The following is a 17278-nucleotide window of genomic DNA, read 5'->3' as shown; positions in this document are numbered from 1 at the left end:
TGTATAAGGCTTTAAATAGATAAGCCCCGGGGACAATTACTTGATTTGGAGGGATTACAGACTCAGAAGTCCTGTGTGAAGCCAGCCTCTGCAGGGTAGGTAGAGGTCATTTTTCTCTTTCATTCCCTTCTGCTATTGGCCATGGCATCTAGCATCAACTTGCCCATACAGCAGCAAGAGAGTTTGTTGGTTTGAAAGAACCTGAGGCACATTTGAGGGATGAGTAACACTCCAGACAGACATGAGTATAAAAGGCAGACACTTCAGGGAGGGAGCAGCCTTGAAGGATGGAACCCTTGGCAGCAGAGAAGAGAGCTGTGGTAAACAGATCCTGGGAACCCAGCTAAGTAACTCACGCAGCAGAAGTTTTGCTCCCAAATGGATCTGCAAAAAGGACTTCTAGGCCCTGAAGTAGCAGGGGTTGTGAGTTGCCTTCCTACATATGTGCCTCACTTCCATTGTGCTCTAAGTTTAAAACTATTTTTCTTTTTTTTTAGGCCACTGGGGTTAAATGACTTGCCCAGGGTCACACAGCTACTAAGTGTCAAGTGTTTGGTGTGAGGCCGGATTTGAACTCAGGTCCTCCTGACTTCAAGGCCGGTGCTCTATCCACTGCACCACCTAGTTGCCCTTGAATCTGTTTTTCCCATGGAGACTCTGGGACAGCAAGCTCCAAATTTATACAGATGATATTTTGTAGCTACTTTTCATATTATGCCATTTTAATAAATGCCTTTGCTAAGAGCTACTTGTATCTACTGGCTGATTGCTAAGGGGAAGCTCATTGGTGGGGACTCATGAGCTATAATGTTAGGAGTGGATATGTACAAATTACCTCTAGAATCTTGAGGTAGTAGCCACCATTTAGTAACCCAACTTGTGAGTATTATAAGTGCAAATTCCAGGAGTACCAGAGAGGAGATAACTACAGAGAAATACCCCCACTAGCTACCGTCTTCTTCCTTGATATCTGAGTGTGGCTGCAGAGTTGAGATTAACTAGTAACTCAAGGGGAAAGATTCCCTGAACTAGGAATCTGTTAGCTACTGGTAGTTCTCTCTTCAAGTAGTAGGTATGTAAAACTGGGATTGAACTCAAGAGGTTCTCTGATCTACCTCAGTCAGCTATCCACCTAAACTAACCAAGAGAAGCCATGGAATTCTGAAACCTAGAATTCTCTTTTCCTGAGTCAGAATTCCGTCCTCTCCCTTGGCTGGTTGTTCCTTTGTCGAATGACTCAAATCATTGAGAAGTTCTTCTTCAGCCTTAACCAAACCCTCTCTAACCACAACTTAAGTCTCTTTCTTCTTTTTCTCTTTCCTGTAGAAATTTAGAATTTACATACTTTTAAAAAAATAATCTGGGCCCCATTTTTCAGACTGGACAACTTCAGTGCCTTTTCTTCCTTTTCTTCCAGGAAACAAACGATTCCAGAACTGACTCCAACTGGAATTGGTTAGAGTGGCCCAGGTGTTGGTTTCATTTTATCAGAATTATAACTCACTCATTATTCATAGAGTGTTAGAGTCGGGGAATCCCTTAAAGGTCATCTAATTCAGTTCACTCATTTTTTTGTTTTGGTGGAGATGGAAACTGAGGCCCAGAGAGGGGAGGAGACTGACTTGCTAGGGTTCCACAGCTGATTAGCTGGAGAGCTGAGATTAGAACCCAGGTGTCCTGAATCCTAGCTCAGCTCCCACTCCACTAAGTCACCTATAAAATGTTCATTTTTGCCTGGTACTGGTGCTGGGAATTCTAGAAAGACAGCCATTGCTGTGAGATCAAACAAGTCTTGAGATCATAGACTTTGACCTGTGATCTTAAAGGTCATCACAAACATTCCCCTTAATTTTATCGATGAGGAAATTGAGGCCTGGAGAGTATAAATGACTCCTCCAAAGTTACATATCCAGTAAGTAGCAAAGGCAGGCTTTCTGACTACAAATCCCATGCTCTTTCTAGTTCCCCATTATACTTCCAGTGAATTGTCAGGCGGGGTAGGGACAAAAAAATATGGGGGAACCCACCATGCTGAGATGAGGATTTGGTGAATGTACAGGGGCCCCTGAGGGCTAAAAACCAGATAAGGCAATGTGGAAGGGGCAGGAATTATGGCTTCTAATAGCAAGCCTCCATTCAGGACTGCTTCTGCACTGGAATTCAAAGGTAGGTTTCCAAATGCAATCCTTACAATTTCACTAGCAGGCTGGATGAGGGGCTGAGGCCCAGGCACTTTTTCAGCACTGCTGAGAGTGAGCAGATGGCTTCATTTCACTAGGCAGCTAGAGGGTGATGCCAGCATAGTAGTCATTTCCCTGAGGGTGGAAGTCAGAACTCATGGGCAGCTGGAGAGTGGGGGTAGGAGGTGAGATGTCTCTTTCCTTCCATGATTATGCAGCATCATCATCACTGAGTCACACCATATTGCATTTTAGAAAGAGGAAAGGTGGGGGATGATTTCCAGTTCCTCATGCTTCCGTGCCTGTTTTCTAACAATAAACTCGATCGTTGTTCAGTTCTGGTTGGAGTAAGACATTGTGGGTACACTTAATCTGTGATCTTCCTAGATTACATTTAGTATAAATTTGAGTAATATTGTCAGTGAATGGCAAAATTATTGTGGGAAAGAAGTGATGATTGATGTGGTTTTTTGTATCCTTTGTAACCTGATCTATAAGATCTGAGTGGGTATATTTACCAGGGTTGGGGGAAGGAGGAAGACAGCTTGCAGGGAAGGAAGGGTGATGGTGGGGACTATAGTCCTCAACTGGTTCAAGGTTGTTCACAATGCACTTTCTGGATGGAAAGAGATTTGTATGATGGATTTATGGGAAGATTCATGTAGAAAACATAAGAGTCTGAAGGTAAAATAGACAGGAACCAAGAGGGACAAAACAGTAGCTGAGGCATCTGTCCCCCTACATTGGTGGCTTCTAGGGCATTTTAGCAGGGTTTCTGGGCTGGGGGTTGCAGAGTTCAGACCCCAGTGGACCAGAACCGTCTAGGATTTAGGAGAGTTTTCTTGTGTGCCCTTTTGCCAATGTATCAGAGTCCAGGAAAATCACTGAGAGCTTCCACAGCATTGTCTAATCTCAATGAAGACAAATAATCATGAGTTAGTCCCATGCGTATCTAGAGACACACAGAGATTGTGTGTGTGTGTGTGTGTGTGTGTATGTGTTTATGAGAGAGAGAGAGAGAGAGAGAGAGGAGAGAGAGAGAGAGAGAGAGAGATGGAAAAAAGAGGGAAGGTGAGAGAGAAGGAGAAAGAGAGAGAGAGGAAGGAGGAAAAAAGAGAGGGGAGAGAGAGGAAGACAGAGACACACAAAGACAGAGGCAGAGACAGAGGGAATGAACTTTAACCTGATGGAACCGCCACATAACAGAATCTGAAGCTGGGGCTGGAGATTGAATGGGATGTTACATGTAATTTATGTCACCTGTAATTAAAGATTCTATTTTTACTATGTGTTTAATGTAATTAAGTTGCCTGCTTAGTTAAGTCTTTGGTCAGAAGATATTGACTGGCACAGTATGCTATGAGGGGAAGGATGAGTGTGGCCATTAGGATGAAGACTTAGCCTGAGAGATAGAATAAATCATACTCTAGATGAAATATGAACCCTGGAAAGTAATGATGGAAGGTGTACTCACTCAGTCATAGCCATACTTCCAGGGTCTAGATTTCTAAATGGGACCAGGCACTGGTCACAATGCCCTTTACCTATTTTTACAAGGGGGAAGTGGCTTTCTTGCTCTGCTCTGGGCCTAGAGAACTAGGAGAAGCAAAGGGGTTGGGGGTAGAGTTAATTTGAGTAATAAGGCTCTTTGATGCATGTATTGTAGTCTCGAAATCTTGGCAAACAAAGTTTAAGGGCCATTAGTTTGAACTAGGGCATAATACCAAACCTCTAAAGAAATAACCGTATGGCCAGCAATGTTAATGTTTTATTAAGAAGGAAAGGTCTTCTGTGAAGCCACACTTCCCATTTCTCTCCACTGGACCCTTATATCTTTCACCTCCGGTCCACTCCCTCCTCCCCACCCTCCCTGCCCACCACTCCACCCACCATAAGCCTCCACAGTTTATCAGATTTTCTAAGGTAAGAACTCCAGTAAGATAGGAACAACTCCCAGTGGACTTTTCTCGAGTGAGTTCTTCTCTAAGGAGATTCTGGCAAATGAAAAAACAAAAACAAAATTAAAGCAAAGATCTTACACACTGAGTGAGCCTACAGCTGCCCTGGCCTGTCTCACTGCTTTCCATTATCCACAGCTTCCACAGTGACAAAAGAATGTGACAGAAGTACTGGGAGAACCTTGGTCTCTCTTACCCAGAGCAACTCCAAGTGTTCCCTAGGGCTTCCGTGGCCCATGCGGACCATGCAGGAGAATCCCTCCTTTCTACAGATGACTATTTTTTTTTTAAGCAATTAGCTCCTTTCTGCAATAGTCTATTGTCATGGAATGAAAGCCAGGCATAAGTGGAGTAGCCCAAGCTTCCACATCCCAGTTTCCTAAATCTTCTCTTCTTATCACTGAGCAGTTATCATCATGATACTTTAGGCATTATACAAACTCCAACTGAAAGATACAATGCCTGCCTTCAGTGTGCTTATGAACTTAGAATGTACTCAAGCAGATACATACCTCTTGAGCAAGACAATGGGAGATAATAAAAAAAAATGCCTAGTATTCATATAGCCCTTTAAGATTTGCAAAGCATTTTACAAATATGAATGCCCTATGAGGCTGGTACCACAAGTATTATTATCCCATTTTACAGATGAAGAAACTGGGGTTTAGTGAAGATGACTAACCAGACCAGGGTCACAAAGCTAGTTAAATGACTAGCCTCAGTGTCAGAGTCAGGATTCTCGTCTGGTAAGATCATGGGATAAATCCACTGGGAACACTGATTCAAATCATTGGGCCATTGATCTATAATTGGAAGGGACCCCAAAGAGTATCTAGTTTATAAACCACAGATCTAGAGCTGGAAGAGACCTACTCATTTTACAGATGAGGACTGTGACCCCAGTAGAGATTAAGTGACTTGCCCTATGCAACATAAGCAAAAAGCATCAGAGTTAGGATTTGAACCTAGATTCTCCAAGTCCGGAGCCAACAACCATTTCACCGTGTGACGTTGCCTCCTCCTTGGCTCTGCCACTAATTAGTTATGGGACACTGAGCAAATCCATTCCTGTTTCTGGAAAATGAGAGGGATTGATTCAATGACCTCAAAGCTCCTTCCATAGCAATGGAAGTGCTTGGATGAACGTACTGTGATAAAATACCCCCTAAGTGAGGGGGAAAGGAGCACTTTGGTGATTTGGTATTTTTTAAAAAATTATTATTATTGTTATTATTGTATGGTTTGTATTCCCTGATCACTCAAAAGAAGAAAGATAAGGAGGCAAATGGAACATTAGAGAAATTCAGCTTTCCCTAAAATGCCAACACTTTCCTTGGTGGGGGGAGAGGGGGACAGCAGTGGTGAGAGTGTGATGAGGTGACCTCCAAGAAGGAAGAGATGCCCAGAGATACAGTTAGGCTTTTGTTTCTCAGTGGTTAACCAGACTGTTCTGGAAAACCTGTTGAGTTCAATGGAATGAACTGGGCAGAGTTGGGGAGGGGGGGAGAACAGACAGGAAACAGACTTGGTCCTCTTACCTAAATATATTGGTCTGAGCAGATATGGCTACATCCATTGCTGACACAGTGCTCTTCAGGCTCACAGTCCCAGTCCCCTCTACAGAGCTCAACACAACCACCTAACATTAGAAAAGAGCCAAAGGGAGAAAAGTAAGCCATACTATAGATAATAGCAAGTAAGAGTATGAGGATACCTGAAGGCGGCATGTTGACTTAGAAAACCACACGCTAACATCATCTATGTTCTGTTGCAGTTTTGTTTTGTTAAATATTTCCCAATTATATTTCAGTCTTCCTCCTGGTGGCATTGCTTCCCCGGTCCACTGTTTTAAATAACTATCAGGAAGAAAGGAAACAAGATTGGAGGCTATTCGGTATAGAGGGAAAAAAATCACTCCTGGAATCAGAGGGCCTGGATGATCTTGGCCAAGTCACAACCTCTCTGGGCCTCAGTTTCCTTATTTGTCAATGAAGGAGTTGGTTAGAGAATGGCTAAACAAACCATGGCACAAGGATGTAAGGGAATTATTGAGCTATAAGAAATGATCAACATAAAAAATTTGGAGAAGCCTGGGAAGACTTATATGAACCAATGGAATATGAGGAAAGTAGAACAGGGAACAGGGTGCACAACTGAGACAATGTAAGAGAAAGAACAAAAGAAAAGAGAAAGTAACTGAATATTGTATAATTATGACAAACTTTGGTCCTGGAAAAAATGAGAAAATGTACCTCCCTCTCCTTATTGCAGAGGTTGGGAGGGAGGGAAGGTACATCAGTTCAGAATATGTTTCAATATGGTGAGTATATTAGTTAATTTTGCCAAACTGATTTTTCTCTCCTATTTTTAAATCTTTGTTACAAGGGATGCCTCCATAAATAAGGGAGGGATGGATTGGGAAATAAATTATGTTATAAAAACAAAATCCATCAATGCAAATAAGATAATTTTTTTTAACCAAGTTCTATTCCAGCTCCAAATCTATGATCTATGATCGTAAGACCATCAAAAATTTTAAATCTCCCTGTGTATTTGCGGGTTTCAGTCCTTTGGTTAGAGTTGATGATGAATAATAAAGTTATTGCTGTTGGTGTGGTGGTGGTGGTGGTGGTGTGTGTGTATATGTGTTTGTGTGTGTGTGTGTGTGTGTATGTGTGTGTGTATGTAACACAATTCAAAATTCTGGTGTTTGGGAAATAGATCAAAGCTAGAGGTATAGATTTGGGAACCATACAGGTGATCCTTGAAGCCACAAGAAAGGACAGGATCATAGAAGGAGAGATTATAGAAAAGGAGCAGCTGAAAAGCCAAGGACCGAAATGTGGGGAGCGTCTATATCATGGTGGGGGAGGAAAGATCAAAAATGAGGCTGGTGTCATTTTATGGAAGCCGAAGGATAGGGTTTCAAAAAAGAAAATAGTTAGCACTGTCAAATATTGAAGAAAAGTCAAGGAGAATGAGGACTTGGGGAAAAAGTATTTAAATTTGGTGATTAGGGGTGTTATTGTTGACCTTGGAGAGTTCAAGTTTTAGCAGAATGATGTAAGAACCACTCTTCAAGGAAGAAGTGGGTGGTGAGGAAGTGGATGCAATGAGTTATAGACTATTCTTTCTATAAGTTTGGCAGTAAAATAAAGAGATAGGAAAGCAGACCCTATGTCTCTAAGGTTTTGTGGGAAATTTTTGCTTACATGTTTGCTTTCATTAAATAACACATGCAAACCAATGGAGAGGAAAAGATTGGGGCTACAAGAGAAGGGATGATTGATGGAAGAGGTGGGAGGGGATGAGATTAAAAGCACAATGGAAAGGAGGAAAGCAGCATCAAACCAGAGCTGGAAAGGCCTTCAGATTATTTCTATGTATTAGAAAAGTCACCAGCTTTTGAGTGGAAAAACTGAATTCAAATCTTGGTTCTACTTGTGTGACCTTGGGAAAGCCACATAAATTCTCTTGAGTCTTGATTTCTTCAACCATAAAAGAAGAGTTAGGTTAGATCAGGGATTCTTTACTTTTCTGGGTGTTGTGGACCCTTTAGGTAGTCTAATGAAATCTATGGATCCCTTCTCAGAATAATGGTTTTAAATGCATAAAATAAAATATATAGATTTACAAAGGAGAACAACTACATTGGAATAAAATCATCAAGCTATTAGAAAAACCAGTTCATGGGCTCCAGAATTAGGTGATCAAGAACCCTTGGATTAGAAGATTAATAAGACTCCTTCCAGGTCTAGAGCCCATAATCTTTAAAAATAATAAAAAAAAAAGTCAGGATGCTTCTCTTGAGGCAGCTCAAAAAGAAGTCATAAAGGATGAAGATCTAGGGAAAGTTTGATGTGGAAAGGAGGGTGTTGGGGTGCAGGGGTGGGGAACCCGTGGCATCAAGGCCACACATGGCCCCTAGGTCCTCAAGTGCAGCCCTTTGACCAAATCCAGACTTCACAGAACAAATCCCTGGTGACTCCATGTGTAAGCTGTCTTCGGATTCCCTGTCTTGGGCTTCCATTTTCCTTCTTTCTGGTTGCCTTCTTTAAGGGAATCTTTTTTGCTAACTTACCTGAGAATGAATTTTTACTGATCACTTTAGCTTCTTGCTGGTCCATGGTGAAGGTGAGGAGAAACAAGAGGAAGAGGAGGCCACTTGACAACTTCATGCTGGATGCCAAAGCCTTCAGATAGCAGGAAAGTCAGGGCAGAGCTGGTATTTATATCTTCTTGCTGACCCTCATAAAAAGGCAGGCCCAGGGCAGGGCATAGTTACCTGAAAGGATGGGCCCTCCCAATGGGCTGACATTTCTGGAAAGTATGATTCATGTTGCCAGATCCATGTGTAAATACAGTGTGATGAAAGCAAGCTCTTTGAGCCAAGAAGCACAGCCAAAAGAAAAAAAGAAAAGGGAAGCCAGTGAGTGGCAGAACAAAGAAAGTTACTGACTGTTCCTTTTTCTGTCTCATGCTCTCCTGAGAGAAACTCATTTAAGCAGTAAATGACAGCCCAGACTGAAGGTTAAACATAGGGTAGAGAGTAGGCCAGTGATCTAGATTTGGACAGTCCCACCTGCCCCCAAACATCTTCTATAAGACCTGAAATTCTTCACTGTTCCCATCATTTGAAATTCCACAAGATTCTTTTGCATTGATCCATTTTGATCTAACCCAATCCAAAAAGCGTGTATTCAGCACCAACCAAGTTCAAGGCTTCAAGTGTACATAGACAAACAAACAAACAAACAAACAAACAGTCCCTGCTCTTAAGGGGCTAACATTCCACAAATGAGCAGATAAATCTATGCATGGGAATTTTAGGAGGGAGAGAGTACTAACTGGGGGTGGAGAATAAGGGATAGACCTGGAAATCTCATAAGCTAAGCCTTGAAGGAAGCTCAGGATTCTAATGAACAGAAGTGAGGAAGGAGTGAATTCTAGACATAAGATAGACAAGTCTCCTATTTTAAATGTAAACACTCCTGGAAGATTGAGAGGTATTTCTCTTCTATGTGACTTGCCACATGTTATAGAAGCAAGAAACTTTATTTGAAGTTGAAAGCACTTGGGTTCGAATTCCACCACTGCCACTAATTCATGACTTGCACAAGTCACTTCCCCCACTTTGCACCTCATTTTCCTCTTCTATAAAATGAAGGCATTGGACTAGATTTTTCTAAGGTCCCTCCTAGCTCTTCATTCCCCTCCCTAAGACCAATGCTGAATGCCTCCAAGTGCTTTTGAAGGTGAGAAAACAAACTTGATTAAGGCTTCATACTCACTATTACTTGTCCTCTCTTCATAGAAACCAAAGTCAATCCTGTGGTCAACAGGATTTCATTCTGCTACTCTAGAATCCCTTATGCCCTGACCTTCTTCTGCCTTCCCTGATCTATGAAACTTCCCTGAGGACCTCTACCTTCTGATTTATTTGCTTCTGCTCCAGGACCTTAGCCTAATGCTACTCTCCATCATCGTGGGACCCTGGAGTATGCTGTAGCTGGCAAACTTTCATTTCCTTGTGCACAAGAACTCCAATTATAATTTAATTCATTTCAAGTTAACTATGCTCTATAGTTATGCCCTACCTATAAATTTATTAGGCAAGTATAATGTGTTTGACTGTAGTTATAATGCTAATAAGGTGGCAGTATAGCTGTCATGATCTTGCATTTCCTAATACCTATGGTTCAAGGTCACTGTCTGTTAACCTTTCTCCTCATGAGGCAGTGGAAAGAGTTATAGATTTGGAATCAGTGTCCCTGGGGTCAAATTGTGTCTCTGCAAGTTAATACTTGCTGGACTTTAAGTGACTCAACTTCTTTGGACTCATTTCCTCATTTGCAAAATATGGGGAGTTGTGTTAGGTGACCTCTGAGGTCCCTTCCAGCTCTGAATGACCCTGTGAACCTCTCTGCATATGCTCTTAACCTCCTACTTATCAACTGTGCCCATCCTCAAATGCCTATCCTCTTTTACCCCTTCGTTCCTATAACTCACTTTGGCATCTAGGACCATTGCCCTCTCGTTAACAAACTCTCATCCTAGATCTCTTCCTTTTGGACTCTTTCCATTTTTTCAAATTTACAAGAGATGCTTTATCCCTGACCTTACTTTCCAGCTTCAACTTGTTCCTTCTCTCATGTCCCATCCATCATACTGGGCCAGGAAGAGTCAATGTACTTTTGTTTCCTCACTGCCATTTCCAGATCCTACCTACCCTCTGAAGCACATTCTGTCCATCTTTAAAACTCTCTCTAGATGCTTGTTTCTGTGACCCTATAGGTCACTTATCTTTTTTCAAGGGGTTCTTTACCTGGCTTACAGCCTTTATTTCCACCCCAATCCCCAGAGTTGAGAATTTCCAGACACCTTCACCTCTCACATGATCAGCCTCCTCAATTGCCATGACCCATAGATTTACTCCACCTTGACTACCCATAGGTGTGGTCATACTTTAGATTTCACCACCTCCCTGGTTAAAAACTTTGAAATTCCTCTCTCTGATCACAGTCTCCTATCTTTTCATTCTTCCTTCTGCTTCACTACTCTTGAACCTAGTTTTCATTCTCATTGTGACTTCCAGTCCTTCTATCCTTTCCTGTTCACCCAGTCTAACACCTCCATTTTGATCTTATTTTCCTTTTTTTTTTAAAGTAGTGATTCTTGGTTAACCAGTTAGTTCTTCCACCTTTGACCCATTTGTTTCCTTGCCCTACTTGCCTGGTAAGTCTTTCTTCTTCCCTGGATCATAGGCCCCATCCACCCTCAACTGAAAGTCATTTGAAGACATTACATGGCTTTGCTGGATATTATCTAGCCTTGATGGGGTCTTCAGTGCAGCACAGGAATCCTTCCCTCCTTGGCCATCTCATATCTCTCCTGGTGGCTCTACCAAAGTTTTTCGTCTCTAATGAAGCTCCCAAAGCTGACCTTACAACTCTTCATCAGCAAAGGACCACACCCTTAGTGCTAAAACTGGGCCCATTTGTTCTGGGTTCCTTTTACATCTTGAATTGTCCTTTAACTTCTTTGTTCCAGTCTCTGAGCAGGAGGTGGCCCTTCTATTGGCCAACCTTTCTACCTGTGCCTTGGAGCCTTTGCTGTGTAGAATCCTCTAATCTTCTTCCACCTACTGTGTACCAGTACATGTGGCCAGATCGCCCCTATCCTTAAAAATGAAAACCAAACCCTCCACTTGACCCTTTTGTCCCCTCAAGCTATCATCCTCTGTCTGTCCTGCATTTTATTGCCATCATCCTGTATAGATGATTCCTTAATTTTTGTCTCCAAATCTGACCTCTTCTTGAATTTCAGACCTTCACTCTGAAGCTGCCTCCAGGCTCCCTCAAGCATCTCAAACTGGACATGACCTATATCAACATTTTTGCCATTCCCCCTAAGCCCAGTCATCCTTCTGAAATCACTCATTCTTTCCAGGGCACCACCATGCACCTCATCTCTTGTGTTCATCATTTTGGACCGTCTTTGATGACCCCCTCTCCTTTACTTCTCATATCCAATCAATTACCAAGTTTAGTCAGTTCTGTCTCCTGATGTCTCTCAAATCTGTTCTCTCCTTTACATTGCTACTGACCCCATGGGAGTAAAGGCTCTTGTTTTCACTTGCCTTAGACTCCCACAATAACTTCCTCTAACAGGTGTTTCTTCTTATACTCATCCCATTTGAAGATGCCCTTCACACTCCTTGTTCAGAATCATTTTTTCTTGCTCATCGATCATATCTGAGATGTGTGTGTCACTCACTATGTGCCTCCAGAATGAAGTTCAAATTCCCATCCGGCACTTGAAGCCCTCCTCAATCCAAGCCACTCACTACCCTATCTAGTCTTCTAGAGAGATATATCGATAGACAGACAGACAGGTAGATAAGTAGATAGACAGGTAGATAGGTAGATAGACAGGCAGACCTCATCATGTGCTCACTACGTGCCAGGCATTTTGCTAAGTGCTGGAGATACACAAAAGGGGGGAAGGTGCAATCCCTGCCCTCAAGGAGTTTACAATCTAATGGAGAAGACAATATGCAAATAAATATATACAAAGCACACTATACACAGGAGAAATAGGAGATGATTAACAGAGACAAGTCACCAGAATTAAGAGGGGTTGGGGAAGGATTCCTGGAGCAGGTGGGATTTTAGTTGAGACTTAAAGGAAGCCAGAGTGGTTAGTAGTTGAGGCAGAGGGCAGGGTGTTCCAGGCATGGGGGACACCTAAGGAGAAGCCCAGAGCTGAGAGATGGGAATCTCTTGTTCCGGTATGCATTAAGTGTGGGGCCTTAGGGATTCAAAGACAAAAATTAAAAGGACCTGGCCTCCAAGGAGGTTTATGTTCTATCTGAAGAGAGCACTGGATGAACCAGCCACATACGTTATCCCTGGTCCTCGCCTTCCCCTCAGGGGAAGTGATAAGGTACTGCAGGATGTTAGCAAGCCATTCTAGGTACACCTGTGAGCTGTGTATGTACACATATGCAAGACATGTACAAAATACGTAACAAGTATTTGGAGCAGGGCAAAGCATAGCCTGGGGGGGGGGTGGAGGGGGCAGGGAATCTCCTGTAGATTAGAGAAAATCAGAGATTCTGAGAGGTGGAGGCGTGAAGGCATGGGGGGACAACCTGGACAAAGGTAGGGAGACAGAGATAAAAGGTCATGTGTGAGAAGTAGCAAAAAAGACAGTTTGTCTGGAGCACAAAGTACCCTGAGGATATCTGAATGGGGTCTCTCTTCCCAAACTGTAGTATTGTGCTCTTTAAATTAACACATGCTTGTTGAGAAAAACCGAATGATAAAAGATTTTGGATTGTTTTAATTAGGCCCCTTTATTTTTAGCCCAGTTGTTGGCTTGCTCTGAGGAAATAGGAGGGTTGGTTGGAATTCAGAGCAGAGGTAGAGGAAGAGGTAGTTGTCATGTGTGAGACAGGATAGGTACGGATGAGCTATTATAGCCTTTGATTAACCAGTGAGTAGTACAAAGCTAGGGCAGCTGGGTGTCACAGTGGATAGAGCACCCGGCCCAAAGTGAGGAAGACTGGAGGTCAAATCTGACCTCAGACACTTACTAGCTGGGTGACCCTGGGCAATTCCCTTAACTCTATTTGCCTCAGTTTCCCCAACTGTAAAATGAGCTGGAGGAGGAAGTGGCAAACCACTCCAGAATCTTTACCAAGAAAACCACAAATTAGGTCACAAAGAGTTGGACACCTGAAACAACTGAACAAGAAGTTAGAGGCATGCATGCCTACGAAACTGGAGAAAGGTTGCTAGGAATTGGGAGAGAGGTCAAAGAAGGAAGCTGTGAAGGCACCCAAGAAAATACACCTACATCAAAATTTTGACCAGCACAGGGCCTCCCAGAAATTATCTCAGTGATTTTCTTTCCCAGGAGTAGCTTTTTGTTTTTTCTTTTTCTATTTTCTCAGTGCTGGACCAAGTTAGGACACAGGTAAAAATTAATATACTGATAATTCAATCCACATAAAATGGAGTATATTCTGGGAAAGGCCATAGAGTAATAATAAATAATATTAATAACAATAATAATTGTTGTTATTTAGTCATTTCAGTTGGGTCCGACTCTTCATGACTCCATTTGAGATTTTCTTGGCAAAGATACTGGAGTGGTTTACCATTTACTTCTCCAGCTCATTTTATAGATAAGGAAACTGAGGCAAACAGGGTTAAATGACTTGCCCAGGGTTACACAGCTAGTAAGTGTCTGAGGCCAAATTTGAACTCAAGTCTTCCTGGCTCCAGGCCCGGTACTCTATCCACTGTGCCATGTAGCTTCCATAATAATAATAATAATAACTAGCATTTATCTAACACTTTAAGGTTTGATTATTCCTCAACACCATAATATAATCTTCTGTTGTTTTTTTTTACCCAAACTTTTTAGTAACCTGAATTTTGCCTCAACCACAAAGAGAAGTCAAGGGCTAGCTATAGACAGATATAACTATTCAGTTCAGGCAGAGAGCTTAAACTCTACCTAAGTGTTAGGAATTTTCCTAATTGGGGGCTTGGAGCAATTGTGATTAAAATTATAACTTTTTTGTCAATCAAGATCTTATCTGTGCAATGGTGACTGCCCTGATGCTCCACGGCCTGAAGTATAGGTATATCACATTCCATCCCTTCACCAGGATTTTCTGATACTCTTGAAGGGGTTTGAGGATTTTTACACTCTGCCATTGGCTCAAGTCTCCATCAATAATGTTCTGCCATTTTAGAAGGTTTGTGTTCTCTTCCAGACTCCACGGAAACCTGACCCTAATGAAAAGGACCACAGCCTGGATGCTGTGGAAGTTGCCTTGACCCTAGAGAAGGGCCTGAACTAGGCCCTACTAGAGCTATGTGCCCTGGGATCCAGCCAAGGGGATTCACAACTCTCTTACTTCGAGGAGATCCACTTCATCAAGAAAGAGGTGAAACTTAAAGCATTCAGGCAACCACCTGATCACCAATGTTTACCCATTTCCAAGGTGTATCTAATCACACTGCAGCTGGTTTGAGCTGGATCCAGCAGAACCTGGCCCTGAGCCTGGGTGGGCAAATTGGAAACACAACTAGAGCCTGGATCTTCCTAGTCTGACCTGAGAGTCCTCCTGAATTTCTGTCCCCAGCCTTGAAACAAAATGCAGATGTTAAAGCTTTGTTGTGACAACAAGAAAAACAAACATTAATGGTAAAAATGACCCAGGTTGCATAGTGTACCAGTAAAACTTATTTGGGAAGACTAGAGAGTGGGGGTCTACACTAAATGTCCAGAAATTGAACACTTAAAGTAAAAACCTCAGGGGCCTACTCCAAATCCCTTATTTTACAGATGAGGAAACTGAGGCCCGGAGAGAATGAGTGACACACAAGTACAATGTGGCAGAATTAAATTCAAACCCAGGTCCCTTTGTCTCAAAATCCTCTACCTGTTTTTTCTTTTCTTTTTAACAGCACACTAGGGGTTGGGGGAAGTTCTGGCTTTCCCATGTGGCCTTGAGCAAGCTCTGAGCCTGTGTTAGCTGAGGTCTCATCTGCAAGATGGGGACAATAATGGAATGCTTGTGCTATCAACCTAACAAGGCTATTTTGAGGAAAATCCTCTGTAAAATGTTATAAAAATGCGATGATGACCTAGGGGCTAAGATCTAAGTAGAATCATCGCCTTTCCCCCCTGCAATCCTCATTGTCTCTACCTCAGTAGAGGAGCTATGATTCTCCTCTACCTTTCAGATATCCCTCCAACTTGGGGCAAGACTAGGAACCATAGGAGGCTTCAGAGTAATGTGTAAGTGGAAGCATATTAGAAAGTTCTTTTTTTGTTCAATGGAAATATTAATAAATAATATTTTCTCCAGTCTAAAGTCCTTCCCACATTTTTCCCCTTAGGAAAATGCCTGGTGATAAATGTTTATTGACTATTATTGACTAAATATATTAAAAGTCAAGAACAAAGGGTAAGGTCCTGGGATAGGGAATATGGATTATAATCAGATTTAGAATAAAGGGAACATCTTTTCCAGTTGAGATCATTGTCTTCCTCAGCCCCTAAAGTGACTGATGCTACAACCAACCTAAGGGCAGTCAGAAAGAGCTAAGCTATCACAGAGAGGATACCATTTCAATTCTTCAGGGTGGTGATCTAGGAAACAGTTTTAGTAGAAGACTAAGTGACTATTGTTCAAAAATATTGACCTCCAAATTCCATTTTAATATGATGGCTTTTTCCTTCTCCAAGATTCTTATGTTATCTTGAAGTATGTTAGGGTAGAGACATGTCCACTGGCATGAAGGGACTCACTGGTTTGGACATCTGTCTCCTTTGAGTAAGAAATGCTTTAGACTAATGTTGTTAATCAAATAATAAAAATTATTTTTAAAAAATTGTTTCTGGGCACCCTTATGCCTGAAATGTTCCATACAGTATTAATGTTTTTCCTTTGAATGTGTGACCTATAATAAACTGGAGGAATGAGATTGTGAGGGCTTTGATGCCCCATGGCTCCAAAGTGTCTGAATATATCTTCTGCTTGGCTAATAAGGAGTTTGGCAATAGTTCAATTTCATTAGAAATTGTCTAACCCTCAGGATACAAAAAGTTGAGTAGTTCATCCCACCATCGCAGCAAGGACTACTGCCATTCATACAACAGGCAGGCACTGGTATGAAAAGGGCTGGGTGGTTTCCTCACTGGTCTCTGTGTCTGGTTTCCTTCATTTGCATTCCCAAGCTTAGATGCTTTGCAGATGTGGCTACCAATTGACTCTTTGGGAAGCTATTTAGCTCATTACTCAACCACAATCTTTCACCTTGCGCTTAGGGCTTCTAGGAACTGCGGCCTTAGAACAGAGATTTGCATCTATTTTTTTTCTTTTTTTTCCTGTGCTGAAATAATAGACAAAACCACACCCTCACCAGAACAACAGTGTTCTGAGCAGCTGAGTCCGGAACAGACAAACATACTGTCTTTGTTTGATGTTAGATGTATATCAACTATGTCAGCTGTATCAATGAAGCTGATTGGGCTTAGCTCCTGGTGGGGAAACTGGGGTCTCAAGGCCACATGTGGCCCTCTAAGTCCTCAAGCATAGCCCTTTGACTGAATCCAAACTTCCAAGTTTGAGGGGCCACACTTGAGGACCTAGAGGACCACATGTGGCCTCAAGGCCCCAGGTTCCTCACACCTCCCCCGCCCTTAGCCAAAATTGACCATTTATTGGTCTAGGCCCTAGACTCTAGGGCTACATACAGGAACAATGTGCTAGTTTCTGTTATTATGGACACTCTCCATGTTGCCACAGCACTCTAAATCTGGAATTCATAGTGGCAGGTATGTTACTGGATCTTCCACCAACCTTGAAATGGCTAGGTGTTACTTGGGACCTGTGACTTCAGCTGAAGCTTATTGATAAGTTTGTAGCACTGGGGAATAAATCAAGCTCTCTCTCTCTCTCTCTCTCTCTCTTCCCCTACAGGGGTAGAAGAGCTGTATTGAGTGCTTACAGCTTCATGGCAGCTCCAGGTGAGAGAGGGGCCTCCCCTACCTACAGGCTCAGAGCAGTTTGTCTTCCACACTCAAATGGAGCCAGGTAGAGAGATGTGCATGATT

General features: G+C 42.4%; 1 protein-coding gene and 1 long non-coding RNA gene across 2 annotated transcripts in view; one reads left to right on the top strand and one right to left on the bottom strand.

Annotated features, from left to right (window-relative positions):
* Positions 1–16146, top strand: part of LOC144457497 (uncharacterized) — a 42883-nt gene extending 26737 nt beyond the window's left edge. The window contains exon 3 of the long non-coding RNA XR_013486840.1: positions 14427–16146. This is a non-coding gene — a long non-coding RNA (uncharacterized LOC144457497). The remainder of the gene's footprint in view (positions 1–14426) is intronic.
* On the bottom strand, positions 5677–8367 carry LOC110221166 (protein Wfdc21-like). Its single transcript, XM_021005569.2, has 2 exons — positions 8220–8367; positions 5677–5777 (listed from the first exon to the last, which is right to left on the bottom strand). The coding sequence occupies exons 1-2, from the start codon at positions 8314–8316 to the stop codon at positions 5677–5679; spliced, it is 198 nt and encodes a 65-aa protein (XP_020861228.1). The 5' UTR covers positions 8317–8367.
* Positions 16147–17278: the final 1132 nt, after the last annotated feature.

Source organism: Phascolarctos cinereus, unplaced genomic scaffold (assembly GCF_003287225.1).
Source record: "Phascolarctos cinereus isolate Bilbo 61053 unplaced genomic scaffold, phaCin_HiC Scaffold_5;HRSCAF=322, whole genome shotgun sequence".
Taxonomy (NCBI): domain Eukaryota; kingdom Metazoa; phylum Chordata; class Mammalia; order Diprotodontia; family Phascolarctidae; genus Phascolarctos; species Phascolarctos cinereus.
The sequence above is the reverse complement of the archived record's forward strand: the minus strand, read 5'-3'. Positions and strand labels throughout refer to the sequence as shown.